The sequence below is a fragment of the Caenorhabditis remanei genome, chromosome IV, assembly GCF_010183535.1.
Source record: "Caenorhabditis remanei strain PX506 chromosome IV, whole genome shotgun sequence".
NCBI lineage: Eukaryota > Metazoa > Nematoda > Chromadorea > Rhabditida > Rhabditidae > Caenorhabditis > Caenorhabditis remanei.
In genome coordinates, this window is record NC_071331.1 from 20,676,343 (window position 1) to 20,701,339 (window position 24,997).

Genomic DNA, 24,997 nt, shown 5'->3' on the forward strand with positions numbered 1-24,997 from the left:
GAATAACTGATTCCAACCATCCCAAGTATTTTCCCCAACTTTTTCATCCATTTCTTCTTTTGATGTGAACATGTAATAGCATGCTGTCATATATTTAGGCTCATGAACCCAGACTTCTAGTTCTTCACCGATAATAAGTTGAATTAAGTGCGTTGAATAGGAGGTCATCTGCATTGCTACTGCTTTTGTCCGTTTGGAAATCATTGATAAGTTGATTCTGAAAGATCTCATAAGTTAGAGAGTTGATTCAAATGATATACTTGAGCTAATCAAAACCTTGCGCTGTTAACATTCTATTAAACTTGACTATTAAAACTTACTTTTCAAATGGATCCATCGCTTTGAAAACATCTTGAAGTGGAACAAATGGGAGACGGAGAATCGGGAATGGTTTTGGTGGGTCCATTTTGGAGGATCAATCGATCGACGAGTAATGGGAGAATGAGAGAGAGAGAGAGTGAATGAGGAGAAATCTGGGGAATGGGGGTAGAATGTTCGAGAAGATTCTGAGCGACCAAGGGGTTCTGGGAAACTAAACAATACAACTGGTCTACCTCTGCGTGATGGCTACACTGTCTAACTACGTGAGATACTCAAATAAAGACAGATGGTCTTGATCTAGTCGAACACCAACCAATCGCCCAGAAATATGTTGTTGTGGATTCTAGAAGGTCTTTTTGCTTTTATAGGAAAGATAGATAGTTATTGGCAGTTAATTGGTACGGTTATGAGTTCATTGCTGATGGAAAACGTAAATTGTTTTGTTATAATTGATGAACACAAATAAACAAATAGTGACAGATGGGAATTTTCTTTGTAAAAAAAATATTCAGATGTGCCAGATGGTCGAGAACTATCTGGCCTAACTTTCTCTTTGTCATCTACTGATTGATAGATTTTTCATCAAATGTCTGTTAGGGGTGATTCGATTCAATCGAAAATTTAAAGCCGAGGGAAATGACAACTTTATTCAGAATGTAACTTTTGGTAAACGAATAGAGGAAAACAGAGGTTGTATGTATTTTCAGAAATGGAAAGTTAAAACTTTGAAAAGGAACACAAACAGTCACATTGAAGTGAATCGTGAAAAGAGAAAGAATCAGTGAATACACATCCAGAAACTTCCTTCCCATATAGAATGACGCACGAAGAATGTGGCAGTCTTCCCGTCGATTCGTCGAATGTCGATCCCTCCGTTCATCTTTTGTGTCTGATTGTAGTGGCTGGAAACGTATTAACATGGAAGTTATATCTAAACTCTATGATGGCCTATTGAGTAATGAAAAAGAATAGTATCCACTCACCATGGCACAATTCTGGAAACTTCTTCACTAACCACTTCATATGGTATATCATGCAACACACGATCTCTAAATTCTTCCAAATCTGTGTAATCGAGTTCCAAGAATACCAAATTCTGATTCGTTTCCATTGCTATCCATTTCTTGAGGAATAAATTCCATTCTTTATTTGAAATTTCATCATTTTCTAGTGTCACATGCTTACAATCTATCTCCAACAGTCTCTCATATCCAATCCATTTCGAGTTTTCGATATGTATTTCCTTCAGATTTTTTGGAATTTTCCCATCAAAGTGCTTGTTTTTAATGTTTAACAAAGACAATAAATTGGCATTAATTGTGATATTATCCAGGAAATAAGCAGTATGCTCATCCACGTTCTTCTCTTGACGCGTTTGGTACAGATGGCAATCGTTCACTGATTTCCAATTAGTCTTCAAAAAATCAATAATCGACACGTTTTGATCTACGAATGCATCCATAGTCATTCTTAAAACGTCGATTGTCTGCTTTTTGAATATTTCCAATACATGCTTACTCAATTGTTTCCATTCCTCTATTGGATTATCAGAGTATTTCCATACGAGCAGCTCATTCCTATCATCCCAGTCACGATCCTCAACTTTTCCATTCTTTTCTTTATTTGATGTGAATATGTGAAAACATGCTGTCATATATTTAGGCCCAACAACCGAGACTTGTGGTTCTTCATCATAGTTAATTTGAATTGAATATTTCGAATAAAAGCTCATATTCTTTGCTATTCCTTTGGTCCGTTTGCTAATCATCGAGAACTTTATTCTGAAAGAGATTAATGTGAGAATTCAATAAATTACACTTTTCCTTTTTTAGACAATATTAGAAGTTTCCACTACCCATAGATTCTGACCATGAACTGCTAACTTACATTTCAAAAGGATCCATCGCTTTGAATACTTCTTCAATTGCGAGAAACGGTAGACGGAGTATCGGGAACTGTTTCGAAGCGTCCATTTTGAAGAAGCAAATCGATAGAATGAGAGAATGGGAGAAAATGAATGAGTAGGAGTGAGGGGCAATAGTCGATGGAAGGAGGAAGAGGAATGTTCGAGAAGAATCTGAGCGACCGGGTTCTGGGAAACCAAACAATAAGAACAGGTCGTGAGTAGATGCGTAATGCTACGTCTAATTTAGTGAGATACACAAATAGAGGCAGCTGTAGACGTCTTCTGGTGTCGCTTAGTGTAGTTGGTCTACATTGAGAGAGGACCTATCTATTTGTCAAAAGCAAGCATTTGCGAGCATGAAACGAGGCGAACATCTGTTCCAGACAATCCGAGACGAGACTTGCAAGAACTTCCATGGTTGGTCAGTAGCACAACTGCGAGGCAACTTACGCTTGGAATTCTCTACCTATCACTGGTTCCGCTGTCTGAGTATCTCCCGAGTGGTCGTTCAGAACTAAATATGAATCACGAAACTCAGAACACAAAATTTTAGAATCGTCTTTTTCTACAAGATGTTGAGCAACTTCCCAGTTGATATGATTTTTTGAACTTTTATAGCTTTGTAGTTGTAGCTTTCCGCTAATTTCTGGTCTAGAGGATAACAAGTCTGTGACCCTGTCTATGACCTACTACGGTTCGGATGCCGCGTGCCGTGTGTATTAGCTACACGGTCTAATTCCACGAGCTGAACTAATAGAGCCAAATGGTGTCCCCATCGTGTATAAGAATTTGATTTGATTTCGTTATAGATAGAGAACGTGAAATGCTTTATTGTAAGTGATAAATGTTAAAAATATTGAAAATCAGACATAATCAATCGAAAAGATTTAATGAATACTCATGGCGAAACGCTTCACCGACGACACTCGGTGAACGAAGAATGTGGCAGTCTTTCCATCGATTCGTCTGATATCGATCCCTCCTCTTATTTTTTTAGTTTTACTGCGTCTGCTGAAAACAAATAAGAAATATAATAATGTTTTACAAAAAATTGAATTCTCGAGTTTGTGAATTGAAACAAATTCTCAACTTACGTTTTCAATACTCGTTTGACTCCTCTATCCACTACTTCATGCGGTATACCATACAACACATGATGTCTGAATACATTTAGTTCTCTATGATCGAGTTCCAAATATTCCAGATTTTGATTCGTTTCCATTGCAATCCATTTCTGGAGGAATACATTCCATTCCATATCCCAGATCAAGTTTTTTCCCAGAATCACACTTTTACAATCTATTTCCATCAGTCTATCAAATCTAACCCATTTCGAGTTGTAGATAGATAACTTTTTTAGTTTTTTTAAAAGTTTCCCATGGAACTTCTCGTTCTCATAGTAAACATTGGAGTGAAACTCAGAATTAATTGTTATATTATCGAGGAGATAAGCGGTATGCTTATCTACATTGATCTTTTTATCTTGTTGATATAGACTGCATTTGTCCACTGATTTCACATTAGTATTCAAAAAATCAATAATCGAAACGTTGTGATCTACAAATGCATCCATTGTCATTTCCAAAACGTCGATTGTCTGCTTTTTGAATATTTCCAGTACGTGTTGACACAACTGTTTCCATTCATTCACCGAGTAATCCAAATATTTGAATACATTCCGATTAAGGTGCCGGCCACAGTCAGTCTCTACAACTCTCCCATCCATTTCTTTATTTGATGTCATGACATAAGAGCATGAGATCTCACTCTTTGTTCCAAGAAACCTGATTTCCAGCGTTTCATGTATATGAAGTTCTATCGAATATCTCGGACAGACGCTCATCTGCATTGTTATCCCTTTTGACCGCTTGCTAATCATCGAGAAGTTGATTCTGAAAGAGATTGTTCAATAAGTGATGAGGAAACACAAAACACTTCACTTCTTTTTAGGTTTTCACAATTTGAGAAGGTTTTAATGTCCACTATCTATAGATTCTGACTATAAATAGCTAACTTACATTTCAAACGGGTGCATCGCTTTGAAAACTTCTTCAATTGCAAGAAACGGTAGACGGAGAATAGGGAATGGTTTCGGAAGATCCATTTTAGAGGAGCAAATCGATAGACAAATAATGGTAGGATGGGGGGACAATGAATGAGTAGGAATGAGTGGTGGAAAGAGGATGAGGAATGTTCGAGAAGTTTCTGAGTGGCTAAGGGGTTCTGAGAAACTAAACAATAAGAACAACTGGTCTTACTGGGGTAGATGCGTAATGGCTACACTGCCTAATTACGTGAGATCTACAAATAGAGGCAGATGTAAACGTCCTTGTGATGCCGCTTAGTGTAGTTGGTCTACACAGAGAAAAACCTATCGACCGGCCAAAATGAACCCTCCTCCGCTACAGATATAAATGATAACTACAGCTTTTTAGTAGATGACAAAATGTGAGCAGACATGAAATATTCGATTTTCTCCCGCATTAAATAGAGAATAGTTGAAAGAGATCGAGACCTAATGACACTGTTGCACTAACTAGGGAATGATCCAGACATAATTTGGAGATCTGGGTCGAATTATACATGAATGGAAAGCTGAGAACGTGCTTTTTTCGAATATGTGTTCAAATTTTGCAGAACGATTTCTTGAAAAAAGTTATGCAGGCTTTTGTGAGATTTCAGTACTGAAAATTGAAACTTTGAAGTTACGTAAATCATCAAAAAAGTGATTTCTGCGGGATTGAAATGCGCGAAAATATGTTTTGAACGATGGGGAACATTTAGGAGGAGGAAGTACGTTCGAGAAGATTCTGAGCGACCAAGGGGTTCTGGGAAAACAATGAGAACACCTGGTTAGAGTAGATTCTGTATCTATTTGTGTATCACACATAGTGTGGCCATAACGCACAGGACCAGTTGCTTGAACGTCCTTCCTTCCTCTCCATCACTATTTTTTACACATTCATTGTCCCTCATCACCCCCTTCTCGTCTACCGATTTGCTCCACCAAAATGGACCCTCCTAAACCATTCCCAATCCTCCGTTTACCGTTTCTAGCAATTGAAGAAGTTTTCAAAGCTATGCACCCACTTGAGATGTAAGTTGTCCAGTGCTAAAACTACATCACTCTTCTTTTTCTTCAGCATAAATTTCTCTCTAATTTCTAACTGGACCAAACAAATTACAAAGAGTATGAACTTCTATCCGGAATATAGTGTAGCACTTGATATTAATAAAATCCTGAAGATAGCCATTCGTGGAACTGATAATATAGTATCAGGCATTTATAAAATGACGTCGAAAAAAATTTGGATGGAGTAATTGGGTATGTGGTTGGTGGCTTTAAGCTAACAGTGTTCAAGTACTCAAAAGATCCAATAGAGGGATGGAAACAGTTGAGTATATATGTATTGGACATATTCAACAAGCAGACAATCGACACTTTAACAGTGGATATGGATGAGTTCGTAGACTACAACGTTTCGATGATCGATTTTTTGAAGACTAATGAGATATCAGTGAACAAATGTAGTCTATTCCACTGGTATAGTAATATCAACATAGATAAACACGCCGCATATCTCCTGGAGAATATTAAAATCAACAATGAGTTCAATTTTTATCTACACATTAAAAACGTCAATTTGGATTTAAAAATTCCAAAAGGTCTTACGAAATTGAAAATGATCAATACGAATTGGATTGGATATAAGCAACTACTGGAAATAGATAGTGTCACAGTTGATGTGTATAAAAATCGAATTTCGTATAATGACTGGAACCTTTTCTTTAAGAAATGGATATCCATGGAGACTAATTTGAATCTGGAACTATTGGACTTTGTATTCGAATCAATGAAAGAATTCAAAGATGGTGTTTTGTTCGATATACCGTACGAAGTGGTTGACAGAGGAGTCAAAAGAGACATAAAGACGTGAGTTGATAAGGCATTTGATAACTTCAAGTCTCAATCATTTCCTAGTTAGCCTGAAATTCACCATATATTTTCAGTAGATCCGGTATTTCAAGAGAGTAAACGGAGGAATCGACATTAAACGTATCGATGGGAAGACTGCCACATTCTCCATTCATCCTACTGAATTGTGGGACGATTGTTTCATGATTATTCACTGATTTCAGTTATCAGATATCTCGTTATTCTACCTCATCATCTTAATCTGTCGTTCTTCAATAAAAGTTATAATTTTCTAGCAAATTTGATCCGTTTCTTGGCTTCTGTTAAATACTTCAAATATTACGGCTCCGCCACCAAAAATCCATTTTTAGGCCGCGATGAAAGTTTATTCCATAACGCAAAAACTGGGTAAACCTTGGTTTTTCACCGTTCTTCAATTTTATTGGTTGCTTTTCTTTATACATAGTACGATGTTTTTAATTGCTATCGTCTTTTCCGACAACATACTTTTATGTAGCTTTTGTTGAGGAGGTTTATAGTGCTGGTGGACCCAAACCACCTCAATGAGTGAGAGGGACAGTGACTTAGGAAACAAGACAACATTTAATACAAATGGTTTATCGTACTCCCAAAGGTCGAGCACCTTGGTTAGAGAGTTCTTGGATCCGGTGCTATTGTTGCAGTTGTTGGAAGCACGTCCTCTTGATGGTGTAGAATTTCCGGTAGGCGAGTAACTTCTGACGGTTGATCGGTGGATGGCTAACTTCCGATACTAATTGATTGCAAATCAATAGCTTACATCGACAGTGACACGTAGCATTATTTCCACGACAGCTTTCCACTAATTTTCGAGCTAGAAACTAAAAAGACGTGACTCAGTCTGTGTTCTACTACGGTTCGGATGCCGTGTACAGGGCTACACGGTCTAATTACATGAACAGAACTAGTAGAGTCAAATGGTGTTCACATCTTGTAAAAACTATTTTATGATAGAAAACGTGAAATGTTTTATTGTGAGTGATAAATGTTGGAAAACAAATCAGGCATAGCCAATTGAAAAGATTTAATTAATACTCATCGCGAAACGCTTCCCAAGAAGTATGAAATCAGTGTTTTTCAGTAAAAAAATAGGTAACTGTCCAAGAATTCTGACTTTTTGAAGAGAAATGACAATTTTCATTGACGTAAAATGTTTTATTGGGATTGATAAATTGGAAATAGTCAATTAAAGCAATTTAATGAATACACATCGCAAAATATTCAATTTCAAACGCACGGTGCGCGAAGAACGTGGCAGTCTTTCCATCGATTCGTCTGATGTCGATTCCTCCGGATATCTCTTCAGTTTCATTGCGTCTGCTGAAAATAAATAGGAAATATTGAAGTGTTTTGCAAAAAATTGAATTCTCGAGTTGAAGGCAGAGACTAAATTTGATAGAGTGAAACTTACGTTTTCAAGATTCGTTTAACTGCTCCATCCACCACTTCATGTGGTATGTCATACAATACAAGTGCTCTGAATTTGTCGATTTCTCTATAATCGAGTTTCAAGTGTTCCAAGTTTTGATTTGTATCCATTGTCATCCATTTCTTGATGAACGAATTCCATTGTTTATCCGAGATTCGATTCTTCTCAAGGATCACACTTTTACAGTCTATTTTCAACAGTCTCTCATATCCAACCCATTTTGAATTGTAAATACGCAACTCTTGCAGATTTTTTGGAATGTTTCCATTGAAGTCGTCGTTATTGTATACATCGAGACCTAACTCAGAAATAATTTTTATTTTGTCCAGGAGATACGCGGTGTGCTTATCTACATTGATCTGTTTATCCCTTTGGTATAGATTGCATTCGTCTACTGATATCTCATTTGCTTTCAAAAAATCAATAATCGATATCTTTTGGTGTACGAATCCGGTCAAAGTCATCGTTAAAACGTCGATCGCCTGCTTCTTAAATAACTCCCTGACATATTTGAACAAGTGTTTCCATTCATCAACCGGATCATACTTGAATACCCTCCGAGTAATGTATCGACCAAATGATTTCTCCATAATCTTTCCATCCATGTATTCGTTTGATGTCATTACATAAAAGCATGAGACCACATCATTCGTTCCATGAAGCCTTATTTCCAGCCTTTCATGTATATAAAGTTCGAGTTTATATTTTGGATAGAAGCTCATATGTATTGCTATTCCTTTTGTCCGTTTGGAAATCATTGAGAAGTTGATTCTGAAAGAGATTACTCGATAAGTAACGTGAAAACACAGAAAACTTCACTTTTCTTCCTTTTTCACACTTCAAAAAAGCTTCAGTGACTTACATTTCGATTGGATCCATTGCTTTGAAAACTTCTTCGATGACAAGAAACGGTAGACGGAGGATTGGGAATGTATTGGGAGGGTCCATTTTGGAGGAGCAAATCGATTGACGAGTGAGGGACAATGAGTGAAAATGAATGAGTAAGAGTGAGGGACAATAGGCGATAGAAGGAGGAGGAAGAACGTTCGATCTGAGCGACTAAGGGGTTCTGGGAAACTAAGAGATAAGGACAAATGGTCCACCCAACTGTTCCACGTTCGAGAAGATTCTTCTCAAGATTAGATGGCTATGGGAATGCCAAATATTGGTCTTACTGGGTGTGGATGTGTGTTAGCTACACTATCGAATTACGTGAGCTGTGGGAAAGTGAATGAATACAAAGAATGTGTGTGATGGAAGGAGGAGGGAAGAAGGTCCGAGAAGACACTGTTGACTTACGAGAGCTATAGGAGAGTGAATGAGAACGTTCGAGAAGATTCTGAGCGACCAAGGGGTTCTGGGAAACCAAACAACAAAAACAACAGGTCTACCTTGAGTAGAGGCGTAATGGCTACAATATCTTACCATACTTTTTTTGGCCAAAAATAACATTTTTTCGCCTGTTTTGGAACCAAAAACGGAATGTGTAAGGTAATTTAAGCATTTTTGTCATAAATTTAAAAATATTTTGAAAAATAGGTACCCATTTTTAAATACAGGGGCAATTTTTGGGAAGTCTGGGTCAGAAAAAGTGAGGTACACAAATAGAGACAAATGGTATCAATTTTTGCGGACAGAAGTTGTGTCAGATGGGCGAGAACTATCTGGCCTAACTTTCTCTTTGTCCTCTGCTGTAAAATATATTCATTATATTTGATTGACCATTAAAAGGCTTGAGAAATACAAACTTTATTCAGAAAAATAACTTTTGGTACACGAATAGAGGGAACAGATGTTGTATGTATTTTGAAAAGTGAGCAGTGAAAACTTTGAACAGGCACACAAAGAATGGAATAAAAGCGTGAATAAAAAAAGAATCAGTGGATACACATCAAGAGACGTCCATACCATATATGGCCAAACACAAAGAATGTGGCAGTCTTCCCGTCGATACGTCGAATGTCGATGCCTCCGTTTAGCTCTTTAGTACAATTGCGTCTGCTGAAAATAAATGAGAAATATTTAAGTGTTTTAGAACAAAATAAACTCTCGAGCAGGGTTCTCAACCGAAGGTAAAACCGATGAAAAACCGATTTTTTTTAACCGATGAAAATCGTTTCTCTCTCCGAAGAATTTTAACCGATTTCTCAAAAACTAAAATCGGTAGCAAATCGATCAACAATCGGAGAAGAATCGATTTTCTTCGATTGTGTTTTGAAAAAAACCGTTCGGTTTCGGTTTTTATCGGTTTAGAAACCGATTAAAAAACCGATTATTCTTCGATTTTTACCGATTTTCATCGGTTTTTCTGAAAATTCAAACACTAGGGCGGTTTGTCACGTTTCGATTACTTCACACGTTTTTTTCTATTTTTAAAGAAAATTTGAACAAAAATGAGAAAATATCTATTTTTACGTAAACTTTCAGAAAAACCTTGAACTTTCAGAAAAACCGATGAAAATCGGTAAAAATCGAAGAATAATCGGTTTTTTAATCGGTTTCTAAACCGAACAAAATCGGTTTTTTTCAAAACAATCAAAGAAAATCGAATTTTAACCGATTTTTCCCTGGAGAAAAACCGATTTCTTTTTTTAAAAACCGGCTCATATTTTCACCGATTTTTTAATCAATAACCGATTTTAATCGGTTTTGAAGTATCGGTTGAGCACCCTGCTCTCGAGTACAGTGAAGAAAATTTTAAAAAAATTCTTCACTTACGAAGGTTCTTTTGACTCCTCCGTCCACCATTTCATGGGGTATATCATGCAATACGAGTGCTCTGAATTCTTCAAAATTTCTATAAATGAATTGTAAGAATTCCAGATTTAAATGAGTCTCCATTGCAATCCATTCCTTGAAAAACAAATTCCATTGTTTATTCGTGATTAGATTCTTCTCAAGAACCACACTTTTACAATCTATTTCCAACAGTCTCTCATATTCAATCCATTCCGAATTCGCGATAAGTAAGTCCTCCAGATTTTTTGGAAATTTTCCATTGAAATTGATATTTTTAATGTATACTTCGTAACATAACTGAGAATTAATTTGTATATTATCAAGGAGATGGGCAGTATGCTCATCTACATTGATCTCTCTATTCTTTTGAGATACAGTGCATTTGTTCACTGACTTCAAATTGGCTTTCAAAAAATCAATAATTGAAACGTTTTGTTCTACGAATGCATCCATAGTAATTCTTAAATTGTTGATCGACTGTTTCTTGAATATTTCCAATACATATTTACAAAACTGTTTCCATTCATTTACGGGATCTCTCGAATACTTGAATACCTTTCGTGAAATTAATGGAACCGGTAATATGCTCCCAAAACATTATTTTTCCTCAATCTTTCCATCCATTTCTTTATCTGATGTCATTACATAAACGACTATATTTCTTGTTCCAAGAAACCAGACATAGTCAATTGAAACGATTTAATGAACACTCATCACAAAACCATTATATTGCGTGAAGAATGTTGCCGTCTTTCCATCGATACGTCGGATATCGATCCCCCCGCTTATCTCTTGAGTTTGATTGAAGCGACTGAAAATGAATATGAAGTATTGAAATTCTTTAAAAAACGTTGAATTCTCGAGTTTGTGAAATGAAAACATTATGAACTCACGTTTTCAATACTCGTTTGACTCCAACATCCTTTACTTCATGCGGTATATCATGCAATACGAGTGCTCTGAATGTCTCCAAATGTTTGTGACTGAGTTGCAAACATTCCAGATTGAAATCCGTTTTCATTGCTATCCATTTCTTGAGGAATAAATTCCAGTCTTTTTCCCAGATCCTATCATTTTTCAGGATCACACTTTTACAATCAATTTCCAACAGTTTCACATATCCAATCCATCGCGAGTCGTTGATATATAATTCCTTCAAGTTTTTAGGAATTTTCCCATCAAAAAAATATGTTTTGTGTAGCCAAGTCTCTAAACTATTGCTAATTGTAACATTATTCAGTAGATAAGCGACATTCTCATCTACGTTGTTTTGTTGATCCAGTTGGTAAATGAAGCAATCGTCCACTAGTTTTGCAGTAAAGAAATTAATAATTGAAATGTGGTCTACGAATGCATCCATTTGCATTGATAGATAGTTAATCGTTTGCTTCTTGAATATATCCAATACATGTGTACTCAATTGTTTCCATTCCTTCACTGGATCCTTAGAATATTTATATACTTTCTGTATAATGTTACCATTCTGTTCCTTTTCCTCACTTTTTTCATTCATTTTTATGTCTGATGCCATTACATAAATGTATGATACCATCTCTTTAGTTCCATAAAGCCTGACATCCAGAGTTTCATTTATATAAAAATCTATAGAATATTTCGAAAAGAAGCTCATCGATTTCGCTACTGTTCTGGTACGTTTGCTAATCATTGAGAAGTTGATTCTGAAAGATGTTCTATTTTCCTAAAATCTAGGATGATATTATATTTCTGACTTACATTTCGATTAGATCCATCGTTTTGAAGATTTCTTCGATGGCAAGAAACGGTAGACGGAGGATTGGGAATTTATTATCTCTTCGATTGCTAATCATTTTTATTCTGAAAATTATACAATTTCTATCAACAGTAGAGTTTGACTATGAACTTACATTGAGTGCATTCCCTTAGATACTTCTTCCATTGCTCGAAACGGTATACGGAGAATCGGCAATTTCTTTAGAGATTTCATTCTGCAAGAGCAATCGATTGACGAGAAGAAAGAGAATGGAGGACAATGAATGAGTATCAGTAAGGCAATGAGTGACGGGAGGAGGAGAGAAGAATGTTCGAGAGGGATCTGAGTGACCAAGGAGTTCAGGGAACTTAAATAATATGAACAACTGGTTTAACTGGGGTAGACGCGTAATGCGTGAGATACACAAATAGAGGCAGATGTAAACGTCTTCTGCTGTCTCTTAGTGTTGTTGGTCTACATAAAAAAGAACCTACCGATTTCCCAAAATGGACCTTCCTCTGCCAACAGATATACATGACAATTACAACTTCTTAGTAGAAGACAAAATGCGAGCAGAATCCATCACACTTGTTAAACCATAAACCGTTATGCGCTCAATAAGGATTTATACTATAAGAGAGGCTTAAAGATAAAAGTGGCGCTGAGGGAGAAGGGAATAACAGAGAGTAAATAGAAACTGGAAAAGAAAATTAGGTAGGGGTATGGATATTGGTCTTGAGTGAGCTTCCGCTCAGTCTTATATACTGGTTTGAGAAGGGGATGTCATTGAAGTTAGCGGGCGTAAGGCAAAGGATGGGTGGTCAAATGTTGAGACAATAATAATGTGTGAGAGATGGGAGTGCGCATGGAGACGCAGACAAATTATAATTATCAAAAAGAAAAGTTTAGTGAACACTCATCGAAAAACCAGTATAATGATCGAAGAATGTTGCCGTCTTTCCATCGATTCGTCTGATGTCGATCCCTCCGGTTACCTCTCGAGTGTTATTAAAATTGCTGAAAACAAATAGAACATTTCAGACGAAAAGCATATATATTTTTGTGCTTTACAAAAATTTTCATTTTTGTTCTCGAGGTTGTGAATAGAATTGAAAAACATTATGAACTTACATTTTCAATACTCGTTTGACTCCTAAGTCTACCACTTCATGCGGTATGTCATGCAATACGAGTGTTCTGAACTGTTCGACATTTCTATAATCGAGTTCTAAGTATTCCAGATTCACATGAGTCTTCATTTCTATCCATATCTTGAAGAACAGATTCCATTGTTCATCCGAAATCTTATTGTCTTTCAGGGTCACAGTTTTAGAATCTATTTCAAGCAGTCTTTTGAATCCAATCCATTCCGAATTTATGATATATAATTCCTTAAGATTTTTTGGAATTCTCCCATCAAAGTTGACGTTATTAACGTACACATCGGAAAATAACACAGAATTAATTGTTATATTATTGAGGAAATAAGCGGTATGCTTATATACATTGATCTTGATATCCGTTTGAAATAGCCAGCATCCGTCCACTGACTTCACATTAGCTTTTAAAAAATCAATTATTGAAACGTTTTGTTCTGGAAATGCATCCATTTGCATTGATACAGCGTCGATCGACTGCTTCTTGAATATCTCTCTGACATATTTGAACAACAGTTTCCATTCCTCTACTGGATCCTTCGAATACTTGTATAGCTTCCGTATAATGTAACCATTATGTTCCGCATCATCACTTTTTCCTTCCATTTTTTTGTCTGATGTCATTACATAAGTGCATGATACCAGATCTTTAGTTCCATAAATCATGATATCCAGAGTTTTATTTATATAAAGATCTATTGAATACTTTGGAGAGAAGCTCATCTGCTTTGCTATTCCTTTAGCACGTTTGGAAATCATAGAGAAGTTGATTCTTAAAAAGGTTGTTCAATAAATGCTGGGTAAAAACAAATTTTTTTTAACAATTTGAGAAAGTTTTAATGACTTACATTTCGAATGGGTGCATCGTTTTGAAAACTTCTTCAATTGCTAGAAACGGTAGACGGAGTATCGTGAACGGTTTCGAAGGGTCCATTTTGGTGGAGCAAATCGATAGAAAAGACGAGTGATGAAGGAGAATGAATGGGTCGGGGTGAGGGGCAATACGTTGGAGAGAGGAAGAAGAATATTCGAGAAGATTCTGAGTGACAGAGGGGTTCTGGGAAACTGAATAATAAGAACAACTGGTCTCACTGGGATAGACGCGTAATGGCTACATTGTCTAATTATAGGAGATACACAAATAGAGCCAGGTTTCTTTCTGGCAGTGCCGTTGGTCTACATAGAGAGGGACCTATCAATTTGCCGACGCTTTTCCGACAACAGATTTACATGACAATTACAGATTTTAAGTTAAGGAAGACACTGTTTTTTAGTTAAGGAAGACACCTAAAGACACTGTCGCACTAAATTTATGAATTTTCTAAACTTTTGGCAGTTTTTGAAATAAAAATGGGCAAACATTTTATAAGAATCTATCATATTATAAGAGAAGCATACAGATAAAAGTGGCGCTGGAGGAGAGGGAGTAACAAAGAGTAAGTAAAACAGGGAAAGGAAATAAGGTAGGGGAACGGAGACTGGCCTTGAATGAGTGACTAGTGCGGGAAGGTAAAGTCATTGGCGCCCGCGGGCACAGAATGGGAAACAAAATGGTGTGATCATAACAATGGAGAGAAATAGCATGAAGACAAGTTATAATGATCAAAAAAAAGTTTAGTGAACACTCATCGAAAAACCAGTATAATGCACGAAGAATGTTGCAGTCTTTCCATCGATTCGTCGGATGTCGATCCCTCCGCTGATCTCTTTAGTTTCATCGTGTATGCTGAAAATGAATAAGAAATTTCAGAGGAAAAGAACTTGGAACATTTCGTACTTTACAAAAGTTCTAATTTTTGTTCTCGAGGCTGTGAATAGAATTGGAGATATTATGAACTTACATTTTCAATACTCGTTTGACTCCTAAGTCAACCACTTCATGCGGAATATCATTCAATACGAGTGCTCTGAACTGTTCGATATTTCTATAATCGAGTTCCAAGTATTGCAGATTTAAATGAGTATCCATTGCAATCCATTTCTTGAAAAACACATTCCATTGTTCATCCGAGATTAAATTTCTTTTCAGAACCACACTTTCAGAATCTATTTCCAGTAGTCTCTCAAATCCAATCCATTGCGAGTTGTAGATACATAAATGCTGCAGATATTTTGGAATTTTCCCATCGAAGTCATAGTTTTCAGTGTATAGATAATGGGTTAACTCAGAAATTATTTTTATATTATCGAGGAGATAAGCAGTATGCTTATCTACGTTATTTATATAATTCGTCTGAAACAAATAGCATAAGTCTACTGATTTCATATTGACTTTCAAGTATTCAATTATTGAAACGTTTTGTCCCAGAAATGAATCCATAGTGATTCTTAAAACGTCGATTGTCTGCTTCTTGAATATCTCACTGACATGTTTGAACAACTGTTTCCATTCCTCTACTGGATCCTTCGAATACTTAAATACCCTTCGTATAATGCAACCGTCAGATTCATCTTCTTCAATCTTTCCATCCATTTTTATATCTGATGTCATTGCATAAAACCATGATACCATATCCCCTGTTCCACAAAACATGATATCCAGAGTTTCATTTATAAAAAGTCCCATTGAATATTTCGGAAAGAAACTCATCTGCTTTGCTATTCCTTTGGTCCGTTTGCTAATTATTGAGAAGTTTATTCTGTAAGAGAATGTTGGATAGGTGATGTGTAAACAGAAACAACTTCACATCTCTTCCTTATTCACAATTTGAGAAGGTTTTAGTGTCCACTGCCTATATATTCTGACTATCAACAGCTCACTTACATTTCGATTGGATCCAACGCTTTTATTACTTCTTCAATTGCGAGAAACAGAAGACGGAGAATTGGGAATGGTTTCGGAGGGTTCATTTTAGAGGAGCAATCGATAGATGGGAGGCAGGGAGACAATGAATAGGTCGGGTCGGAGTGAGAGGGCAATATGGAAGGATGAAGACTGTTCGAGAAAATTCTGAGTGACTAAGGAGTTCTGGGAAACCAAACAATGAGAACAACTGATCTACCGATGCGTAATAGCTACACTGTTCAATTAGATGAGATACACAAATAGAGGCAGATGTAAACGTCTTCTGCTGTATCTTAGTGTAGTTGGTCTACATAGAGGGTCCTATCGATTTGCCAAAATGTACGCTCTTATGCCAACAGATATACATGATAATTGCGGTTTTTAGTAGAAGACAAAATATGAGTATCCATCAATTTTCTCCCGCATTGAGCAGAGAATAGTTGGAAGAGATTGAGACCTTTTCCCACTGTTCCACTAAATTCATAAGTTCCTCCTTTCATCGAAAATCTTAAATTTCAGTGTTTTTACATAGAATTCACTGGCACAGTTGTTGTCGGTATGCACTTATCATGGTGTCTATTTTCTAATTTTTTTTTGCAATTTTCAAAATAAAAAAGCGAAAGTTTACGTTTTAAGAAAAAAACTAATTTTAATATGGGTTAATAAGTGAGACGCACGCACAGAGTAAAGTTTACGTGTATTTAGCTCACGCCATAAACCGTCATGTGCTAAATAAAGATTTATCATACTATAAGAAAAGCTTAGAGAAAGTGGCGCCGGGGGAAATGGGAGTAACAAAGAGTAAGTAAAACAGGAAAAGGAAACAAGTTAGGTGTCGTGGAATTAATAGGTCTTAATTCACGACCTTGAGTATTAAGCCTGGTCCATTGCCAGATTTACACAATTTACTCAAAACATAATAAATAATAAAATGAACACTAACAACTGCGTGAAACGTGAACCGTGATCAACCATACTGCAACCAATGCTGTTCTGAACGTGCTCTCCTAAACTCAACCTGGTGACCTTACGATAAGGATCTGCTCTACATTCTGTGCATAAAAGGAAGAGGAAGCCGTCAGAAGTCGTCGTCTCTCGATCATTCACTCTCCGATGTCCTACCGTGTCTGCCGAAGGAAACTTGGAGAATGGCTGGGTGGATCTCTACATGGAGTGCCGGCGGATGAAGCTCACAAGCTTGGATCGTGGTCAAATCCAACACCTTCACCGCCAACTACGGCAGCTCTGGAGAAGCCTAACTTCAAGAGAACTCTTTCTGGTATTCATGATGATAAAGTTGTTAGTTTTCTCCTCTTTCTGTTACTCTCATATACTAAGTTTGACACGGGCCCACCGTCCCTCAAAGGTGTCATTTCATTAGGGGTACGAAGATTAAGCCTCGAATGAGCTTGTATACGGGAAAGAAATGTTATTGGCGCCCGCGGGCAAAGGATGGGAAACAAAATGATATCATGAAAATGGGGAGAAATAGGAATGAGCATAGGGACAAGTTATAATGATCAAAAGTAGAATTCAATGAACACTCATCATAAAACCATTATCATGCGTGAAGAATGTTGCCGTTTTTCCATCAACACGTCGGATGTCTATCCCCCCGCTTATCTCTTTAGTTTGATTGAAGCGACTGAAAAGAAATTTTGAAATGCTTTACAAAAACGTTGAATTCTCGAGTTTGTGAAATGAAAACATTAAATACAACTCACGTTTTCAATACTCGTTTGACCCCTCCATCCACCACTTTATGCGGTATATCATGCAATACGAGTGCTCTGAATGTCTCCAAATGTTTGTGACTGAGTTGCAAACATTCCAGATTGAAATTCGTTTTCATTGCTATCCATTTCTTGAGGAATAAATTCCAATATTTTTCCCAGATCCTATCATTTTTCAGTATCACATTTTTACAATCAATTTCCAACAGTTTCTCATATCCAATCCATCGCGAGTCGTTGATATATAATTCCTTCAAGTTTTTAGGAATTTTCCCATTGAAAAAATATGTTTTAATGTGTAGCCAAGTCTCTAAACTATTGCTAATTGTAACATTATTCAGGAGATAAGCGACATTCTCATCTACGTTGTTTTGTTGATCCAGCTGGTAAATGAAGCAATCGTCCACTCGTTTTGCAGTAGCTTTAAAAAAATTAATAATTGAAATGTGGTCTACGAATGCATCCATTTGCATTGATAAAGAGTTAATCGTTTGCTTCTTGAATATATCCAATACAAGTGTACTCAATTGTTTCCATTCCTTCACTGGATCCTTCGAATATTTATATACTTTCCGTATAATGATACCATTCTGTTTCTTTTTCTCACTTTTTCCATTCATTTTTATGTCTGATGTCATTACATAAATGTATGATACCATCTCTTTAGTTCCATAAAGCCTGACATCCAGAGTTTCATTTATATAAAAATCTATAGAATATTTCGAAAAGAAGCTCATCGATTTCGCTACTGTTCTGGTACGTTTGCTAATCATTGAGAAGTTGATTCTGAAAGATGTTCTATTTTCTTAAAATCTAGGATGATATTATATTTCTGACTTACATTTCGATTAGATCCATCGTTTTGAAGATTTCTTCAATGGCAAGAAACGGGAGACAGAGGATTGGGAATTTATTATCTCTACGATTGCTAATCAATTTCATTCTGAAAATCATGAAATTTCTATCAACTGTATGGCCTGACTATGAACTTACATTGAGTGCATTCCCTTAGATACTTGCTCCATTGCTCGGAACGGTAGACGGAGAATAGGCAATTGCTTTAGAGGTTTCATTCTGCAGGAGCAATCGATAGACGAGAAAAAACAGAATGGAGAACAACAAATAAGTAGGAATCAGGCAGAGTGATGAAAGGAGGAGGGAGAATGTTTGGGAAGATTCTGAGTGACAGAAGGGTTCTGGGAAACCAAACAATAAGACCAACTGGTCTACCTTCTGCCTTTGTATGTGTATATCACGCATTAAGCCCAGTAAGGCAAGAAACAGTAAGAACAACAACTGGCCGCGTTCGAGAAGATCAGTTGTTCTTACTGTTTACTTTCCCAGAACCCCCTCTATCGCTCAGAATCTTTTCGAACGTTCATCCCTCCTTCTTCCACCTTCCCACTCATCCGTTGTCTCTCATCTCCCCTTCTCAATTATCGATTTGCTCCTCCAAAAAGAACCCTCCCAATCCATTCCCAATCCTCTGTCTACCGTTTCAAGCTATTGAAGAACTTTTCAAAACGATGGATCCTTTCGAAATATAAGTCTCTGAAACTTTCTCAAAATGTGAATAAGATAGAACATTGATGTTTTTTGTATTTCCACAGAACTTATTGAACAATCTCTACCAGAATCAACTTTTTAATAATTTCCAAACGAGTACTGAATCGTGTTCATTTTGCATAAAACAGCGCTGACTAGGGAAGGTCATGGACTCGGTCTGGAGTTATGGGTCGTGACCTATATCATTCGAAAACTGAGAAAATGCTGATTCCAAACATATATTCAGTTTTTGCCCTCGAGGCCTGGTATTCAAGAAAAACAAGGTCAAAGTTTGGAAAAATGACAAATTATTGTCTTTCTGACACGCGAGAAATGTTTTGAAATTTTTTAGCGATTTTTGCGCGTTAAAAAAACAATAATTTGTCCTTTTTCCGAACTTTGACCTTGTTTTCCTTGAATACCATGCCTCGAGGGCAAAAAATGAATTTATGTTTGGAATCAGCGCTTTCTCAGCTTTCGAATGATATAGGTCACGACCCATAACTCCAGACCGAGTCCATGACCTTCCCTAGTGAGGGGAGAAAAAGAAAAACAAAGAGTAAGAAAAACAGGAAATGAAAAAGTTAGGGGAGGGAGGGGGGAAGTCATAGACGTCTGCGGGCGTTGGGCAAATGGTAATTATCAAAAAGAATAGTTCAATGAACACTCATCAAAAAACCATCATATTGGACGAAGAAAGTTGCCGTCCGTCCATCGATTCGTCTGATGTCGATTCCTCCGCTTATCTCTTCAGTTTCATCATCATAACTGAAAATAGATTGAATATTTCAAGGGAAAAGCATCGGCATCTTTAGATTTTCATGCTTCACAAAAAATCGTCATATCTTATTATGATATCTTACAAAAAGGTGACACTTAATCATTATCAACTCACGTTATCAGGGTTCGTTTGACTTTTTCATCCACCACTTCATGCGGTATATCATGCAATACAAACAATCTGAGAACTTCCACTGATTTGAATTCAAATGCCAATAATTCCAGATTCAAATGAGTCTCCATTGCCATCCATTTTTTGAAGAACAAATTCAATTCCTTGTTTGAGATCCGATTTGTTCCAAAAGATACTTGGGCACTATTTATTTCCAACAGTTTATCATATCCAACCCAGTCCGCTTTTTTAATATGTAATTCTTTCAGGTTTTTTGGAATTTTCATATCGAAATCGACGTTTTTGGTGTCTAGATCAGAACGTAACTCATTGTTAATTTTGATATTTTCTAGAAGATAAGCGGCGTGTTCATCTACGTCATTTTCTTCTTCCCACTGATCCAGATTGCATCCGTTTACTGATTTCACATTAGTTTTCAAAAAATCAATAATCGAAACGTTTTGATCTACGAATACATCTAAAGCCACTCCTAAAACATCGATCGTCTGCCTTTTGAATATATCCAATACATATTTACACACTTGTTTCCATTCCTCAACTGGATCTTTCGAATACTTGTATACTTTCCGTTGAATGAAACCATTATTTTCATATTCCTCAACCATTCCATTCATTCTTTCATTTGAAGTCATTAGATAAATGCATGATACCAGACCATTAGTTCCATTAATTGCTATTGCCATTGTTTCACCTATACCAAGACCGATTGCATATTTCGAATAGAAGGTTATATTTGTTGTCACTGCTTTTGCTCGTTTGGAAATCATTGAAAAGTTAATTCTGGAAGAGATTACCCAATAAGTGATGTGTAAACACAGAAAGTTTCACTTCACTTCTTTTTTCAAAATCTGAGATAATACTATACATGACTTACATTTCAATTGGATGCATCGTTTTGAAGATTTCTTTGATGACAAGAAACGGTAGACGGAGGATTGGAAATTTATCACTTCTACGGTTGCTAATCATGTTTATTCTGAAAACCATAAAACTTCTATCAACTGTAGAATCCTACTATAAACTTACATTGAGTGCAATGCTTTAGATACTTGTTCCATTGCTCGAAACGGTAGACGGAGAATTGGCAATAGTAGATTCATTCTGTAGGAGCAATCGATAGAAGAGAAGAAAGAGAATGGAGGACAATGAATGAGTAAAAATAAGGTAATGAGTGATGGAATGAGTAGGAAGACTGTTCAAGAAGATTCTGAGCGACAGAAGGGTTCTGGGAATCTTAACAATAAAAACAACTGGTCTTACTGGAGTACCGTAGTGGGTACATGGTCTAACCAGACTTTTCCGGGCCAAATTTTGGAAAGTCTGGGTCTAACAAAGAGAGGTATACAATAGAGATGGTACTAATAATTACGAACAGAATAGGCAGATGTGTCAGATGGTCGAGAAACTACCACCTGGCCTAATTTTCTCTCTGTTCTCTGCTGTAAAATACATGTATTTTATTTGATCGACAATTTAAAGGCTAGAGAAATAACAACTTTATTCAGGAAAATAACCTTCAAAAACGGCCAAACGCGAAGCAGTGGTATAAATTTGAAGACTATAGCCTATAGAAGTAACAACTTTATTTAGGAAAATAACTTTTGGTAAACGAATAGAGGGGAACAGAGGTTGTATGTTTTTTCAGAAGAAAAGCGTGAATAGAAAAAGAATCAGTGAATACACATCAAGAAACTTCCATGCCATCCAGGGCCAAACATAAATAGTGTGGCAGTCTTTCCGTCGATACGTCGAATGTCGATGCCTCCGTTTAGCTCCTGAATACAATTGCGTCGGCTGAAAATAAATGTGAAATAGTGAAGTGTTTTAAAACAAAATAAACTCTCGAGTTGAGTAAAGAGAATTGAATCAGATTCTCCACTTACGTCTTGAAGGTTCTTTTGACTCCTTCATCCACCACTTCATGCGGAATGTCATGCAATACGAGTGCTCTGAATTCTTCGAAATTTCTATAAATGAGTTGAAAGTATACAAGATGTAAATAAGTCTCCATTGCAATCCATTTCTTGATGAACAAATTCCATTCTTTGTTTGAGATCCGATTTGTTCCAAGAATTACTTGGACACTGTCTATTTCCAACAGTTTATCATATCCAATCCATTCCGAATTCTTGATATGTAAGTCCTCCAGATTTTTTGGAAATTTTCCATTGAAATTGATATTTTTAATGTATACGTCGGTACATAACACAGAATTAATTTGTATATTATCAAGGAGATAAGCAGTGTGCTCATCTACATTGATCTCTCTATTCATTTGAGATACAGTTCATTTGTCCACTGACTTCAAATTGGCTTTCAAAAAATCAATAATCGAAACGTTGTGATCTACAAATTCATCCAAAGTCATTCTTAAAACGTCGATTGTCTGTTTCTTGAATATTTCCAATACATATTTACACAACTGTTTCCATTCATCTACGGGATCTTTCGAATACTTGAATACCTTTCGTGAAATTAATGGAACCGGAAATATGCTCCCAAATCATTGTTTTTCCTCAATCTTTCCATCCATTTCTTTATCTGCTGTCATTACATAAAGGACCACATTTCTTGTTCCAAAAAACCGGATTTCAAGAGTTTCTTTTATATGAAGATCTATTTTATAATTCGGATAAAATCTCATCTGTTTTGCAATTCCTTTTGTCCGTTTGCTAATCATTGAGAAGTTGATTCTGAAAGTGATTATTTGTAAAGTGATGTGTAAACAGAAAAGCTTCACTTCTCTTTCTTTTTCACAATTTGAGGTTTTAGTGACTTACATTTCTATTGGGTGCATCGCTTTGAAAACTTCTTCAATAGCTAGAAACGGAAGACGGAGTATCGGAAATGGCTTCGGAGGGTCCATTTTAAAGGAGCAGATAGACGTGAAATGGAATTATAAGAAAGAGAGTGAATGAGTGGTGTAGGGAAGAACGTTCGAGAAAATTCTTCTCGAGATTAGATTGCTAACTGAGAATGTTTGTGAAGGATCTGAGAGGCAGAGGGATTTTGGGAAACTAATGTAGGTAGCGTAATGGCACAGTAAGGCCAACTGTTCTTATTGTATGTTTTCCCAGAAGCCCTCGGTCACTCATATCTTTCTTGAACGTTCTTCCTCCTCCTTCCACCACACATATTCTTTGTACTCACTTTCCTATAGCACATTCATCCCCAGTAAGACCAATAATTGGCATTCCCATAGCAAGCTAATTTCGAGAATTCGTTTCACTCACTCCTACTCATTCTCTCTGTCTCTCTCTCATTGCCCTCATTTCTATTCATTCATTGTCTCCCTCATCCTTCCATTACTCGTCGATCGATTGATCCTCCAAAATGGACCCTCCCAATCCATTCCCGATTCTCCGTCTCCCATTTGTTCCAATTCAAGAAGTATTCAAAGCGATGGATCCATTCGATATGTAAGTTTGAAAGTCAAGTTTTGATACAATGTTAACTACGCAAGTTTTCTATTTGCTCAACTCATATCCAGCTCATGAAATTCTTCAGAATCAACTTCTCAATGATTTCCAAACGATCAAAAGGAATAACAAAGCAGATGACCTTCTATTCAAAATATTCAATTCAACTTAGTATCGGTGAAGAACTAGAAGTCACAATTACGGGGCCTAAATATATGACACAATGCTATTACATTTTCACATCAAAGGAAGAAATGAGTGGAAAAGTTGAGGACAATGCTTTTCAAGGTTGGAATGAGATATTAGTATGGAAATACTCAAACAATCTAGTGGAAGATTGGAAGCAGTTAAGCAAATATGTATTGGAAATATTCAAAAAGCAGACAATCGACCTTTTCTCAATGATGTTGGATACATTCAAAGATCATAACGTTTCGATTATTGATTTTGTAAAATCTAATGCGAAATCAGTAGACGATTGCCATATGTTTCAGGCGGAAGATAAAAATAACGTAGATGAACACGCCGCATATGTCCTAGAGAATATGAAAATTACTTTTGAGTTATTGCTTTGTTTACACATCAAAAGCGATGATTTCATTTCGAAAATTCCGAAAGATCTAAAAAAATTTACTATCCTCGAGTCGCAATGGGTTCGATATGAGAGATTGCTGGAAATAGATTGTAAAAGTGTGGTCCTAGAAGATGATCAAATCTCAGATGAAGAATGGAATTTGTTCATCAAGAAATGGATAGAAATGGAAACAAATCAGAACCTGAAATACTTGGAAATCGATCATAAAGAACTAGATGTATTCAGAGATCGTGTGTTGCATGATATACCATATAAAGAGATTGATGGAGAAGTCAAAAGAACCTTCACGACGTAAGTGGAGAATTTGTTTCAATTCCTTCGGGTATTCAACTTTTATTATCCATTTCCAGCAATATCAATGAAACTCTAGAGATAAGCGGAGGAATCGACATGCAACGTATCGATGGAAAAACGGCTACATTCGCCGTATCCTTCTCGACGCAGCGTACTGCTATGATTATTCATTAAATCTTTTCAATTGATTGTGACTCATTTTTGTTATATCGTTCATTTATCACATACAATAAAACATTTATTTTAAAGTGAAACCGAGGAGATCTCTGCAATCTGGCACAGTTTTCAATTCTGTCCATAATAAATTGTGTTTCACTTATTATGTGTGTCGCAATTAAAGAGTATGGTTTATGTGTATTTAGCTTAAACCATAAGCCATTATGCGGGTAACTACGGATTTATGATACTATAAGAGAAGCTTACAGACGAACGTGGAGATGGGGAAAAGGAGAATAACAAAGAGTAAGTAAAACA

General features: G+C 36.4%; 10 protein-coding genes across 10 annotated transcripts; 2 read left to right on the forward strand and 8 right to left on the reverse strand.

Annotated features, from left to right (window-relative positions):
- Window positions 1-1,099: 1,099 nt before the first annotated feature.
- GCK72_015418 (uncharacterized protein) lies at window positions 1,100-2,294 on the reverse strand (the record flags this gene model as incomplete). The annotated part of the gene is made up of 3 exons (XM_003093527.2): window positions 1,100-1,223; window positions 1,305-2,102; window positions 2,209-2,294. 3 exons carry the CDS (start codon window positions 2,292-2,294, stop codon window positions 1,100-1,102), a joined length of 1,008 nt encoding a protein of 335 aa, XP_003093575.2.
- Window positions 2,295-3,114: 820 nt separating this feature from the next.
- Window positions 3,115-4,331, reverse strand: GCK72_015419 (uncharacterized protein; the record flags this gene model as incomplete). The annotated part of the gene is made up of 3 exons (XM_003093501.2): window positions 3,115-3,238; window positions 3,322-4,119; window positions 4,246-4,331. The coding sequence occupies 3 exons, from the start codon at window positions 4,329-4,331 to the stop codon at window positions 3,115-3,117; spliced, it is 1,008 nt and encodes a 335-aa protein (XP_003093549.2).
- Window positions 4,332-5,682: 1,351 nt separating this feature from the next.
- GCK72_015420 (uncharacterized protein) lies at window positions 5,683-6,165 on the forward strand (the record flags this gene model as incomplete). The annotated part of the gene is made up of 1 exon (XM_053730855.1): window positions 5,683-6,165. One exon carries the CDS (start codon window positions 5,683-5,685, stop codon window positions 6,163-6,165), a length of 483 nt encoding a protein of 160 aa, XP_053585627.1.
- Window positions 6,166-7,378: 1,213 nt separating this feature from the next.
- On the reverse strand, window positions 7,379-8,559 carry GCK72_015421 (uncharacterized protein; the record flags this gene model as incomplete). Its single annotated transcript, XM_003087453.2, has 3 exons — window positions 7,379-7,502; window positions 7,594-8,382; window positions 8,474-8,559. 3 exons carry the CDS (start codon window positions 8,557-8,559, stop codon window positions 7,379-7,381), a joined length of 999 nt encoding a protein of 332 aa, XP_003087501.2.
- Window positions 8,560-11,049: 2,490 nt separating this feature from the next.
- On the reverse strand, window positions 11,050-14,173 carry GCK72_015422 (uncharacterized protein; the record flags this gene model as incomplete). The annotated part of the gene is made up of 7 exons (XM_053730856.1): window positions 11,050-11,161; window positions 11,244-11,787; window positions 11,830-12,029; window positions 12,085-12,186; window positions 12,237-12,317; window positions 13,214-14,011; window positions 14,088-14,173. 7 exons carry the CDS (start codon window positions 14,171-14,173, stop codon window positions 11,050-11,052), a joined length of 1,923 nt encoding a protein of 640 aa, XP_053585628.1.
- A 680-nt stretch (window positions 14,174-14,853) lies between these two features.
- GCK72_015423 (uncharacterized protein) lies at window positions 14,854-16,089 on the reverse strand (the record flags this gene model as incomplete). Its single annotated transcript, XM_053730857.1, has 3 exons — window positions 14,854-14,965; window positions 15,081-15,878; window positions 16,004-16,089. 3 exons carry the CDS (start codon window positions 16,087-16,089, stop codon window positions 14,854-14,856), a joined length of 996 nt encoding a protein of 331 aa, XP_053585629.1.
- Window positions 16,090-16,371: 282 nt separating this feature from the next.
- Window positions 16,372-18,830, reverse strand: GCK72_015424 (uncharacterized protein; the record flags this gene model as incomplete). Its single annotated transcript, XM_053730858.1, has 4 exons — window positions 16,372-16,531; window positions 17,749-18,543; window positions 18,599-18,700; window positions 18,751-18,830. The coding sequence occupies 4 exons, from the start codon at window positions 18,828-18,830 to the stop codon at window positions 16,372-16,374; spliced, it is 1,137 nt and encodes a 378-aa protein (XP_053585630.1).
- Window positions 18,831-19,958: 1,128 nt separating this feature from the next.
- On the reverse strand, window positions 19,959-21,315 carry GCK72_015425 (uncharacterized protein; the record flags this gene model as incomplete). Its single annotated transcript, XM_053730859.1, has 4 exons — window positions 19,959-20,070; window positions 20,198-20,995; window positions 21,090-21,191; window positions 21,242-21,315. The coding sequence occupies 4 exons, from the start codon at window positions 21,313-21,315 to the stop codon at window positions 19,959-19,961; spliced, it is 1,086 nt and encodes a 361-aa protein (XP_053585631.1).
- A 570-nt stretch (window positions 21,316-21,885) lies between these two features.
- Window positions 21,886-22,490, reverse strand: GCK72_015426 (uncharacterized protein; the record flags this gene model as incomplete). Its single annotated transcript, XM_053730860.1, has 2 exons — window positions 21,886-22,009; window positions 22,099-22,490. The coding sequence occupies 2 exons, from the start codon at window positions 22,488-22,490 to the stop codon at window positions 21,886-21,888; spliced, it is 516 nt and encodes a 171-aa protein (XP_053585632.1).
- A 1,058-nt stretch (window positions 22,491-23,548) lies between these two features.
- On the forward strand, window positions 23,549-24,697 carry GCK72_015427 (uncharacterized protein; the record flags this gene model as incomplete). Its single annotated transcript, XM_003093500.2, has 3 exons — window positions 23,549-23,634; window positions 23,723-24,520; window positions 24,580-24,697. The coding sequence occupies 3 exons, from the start codon at window positions 23,549-23,551 to the stop codon at window positions 24,695-24,697; spliced, it is 1,002 nt and encodes a 333-aa protein (XP_003093548.2).
- Between the last annotated feature and the right edge of the window lie 300 nt (window positions 24,698-24,997).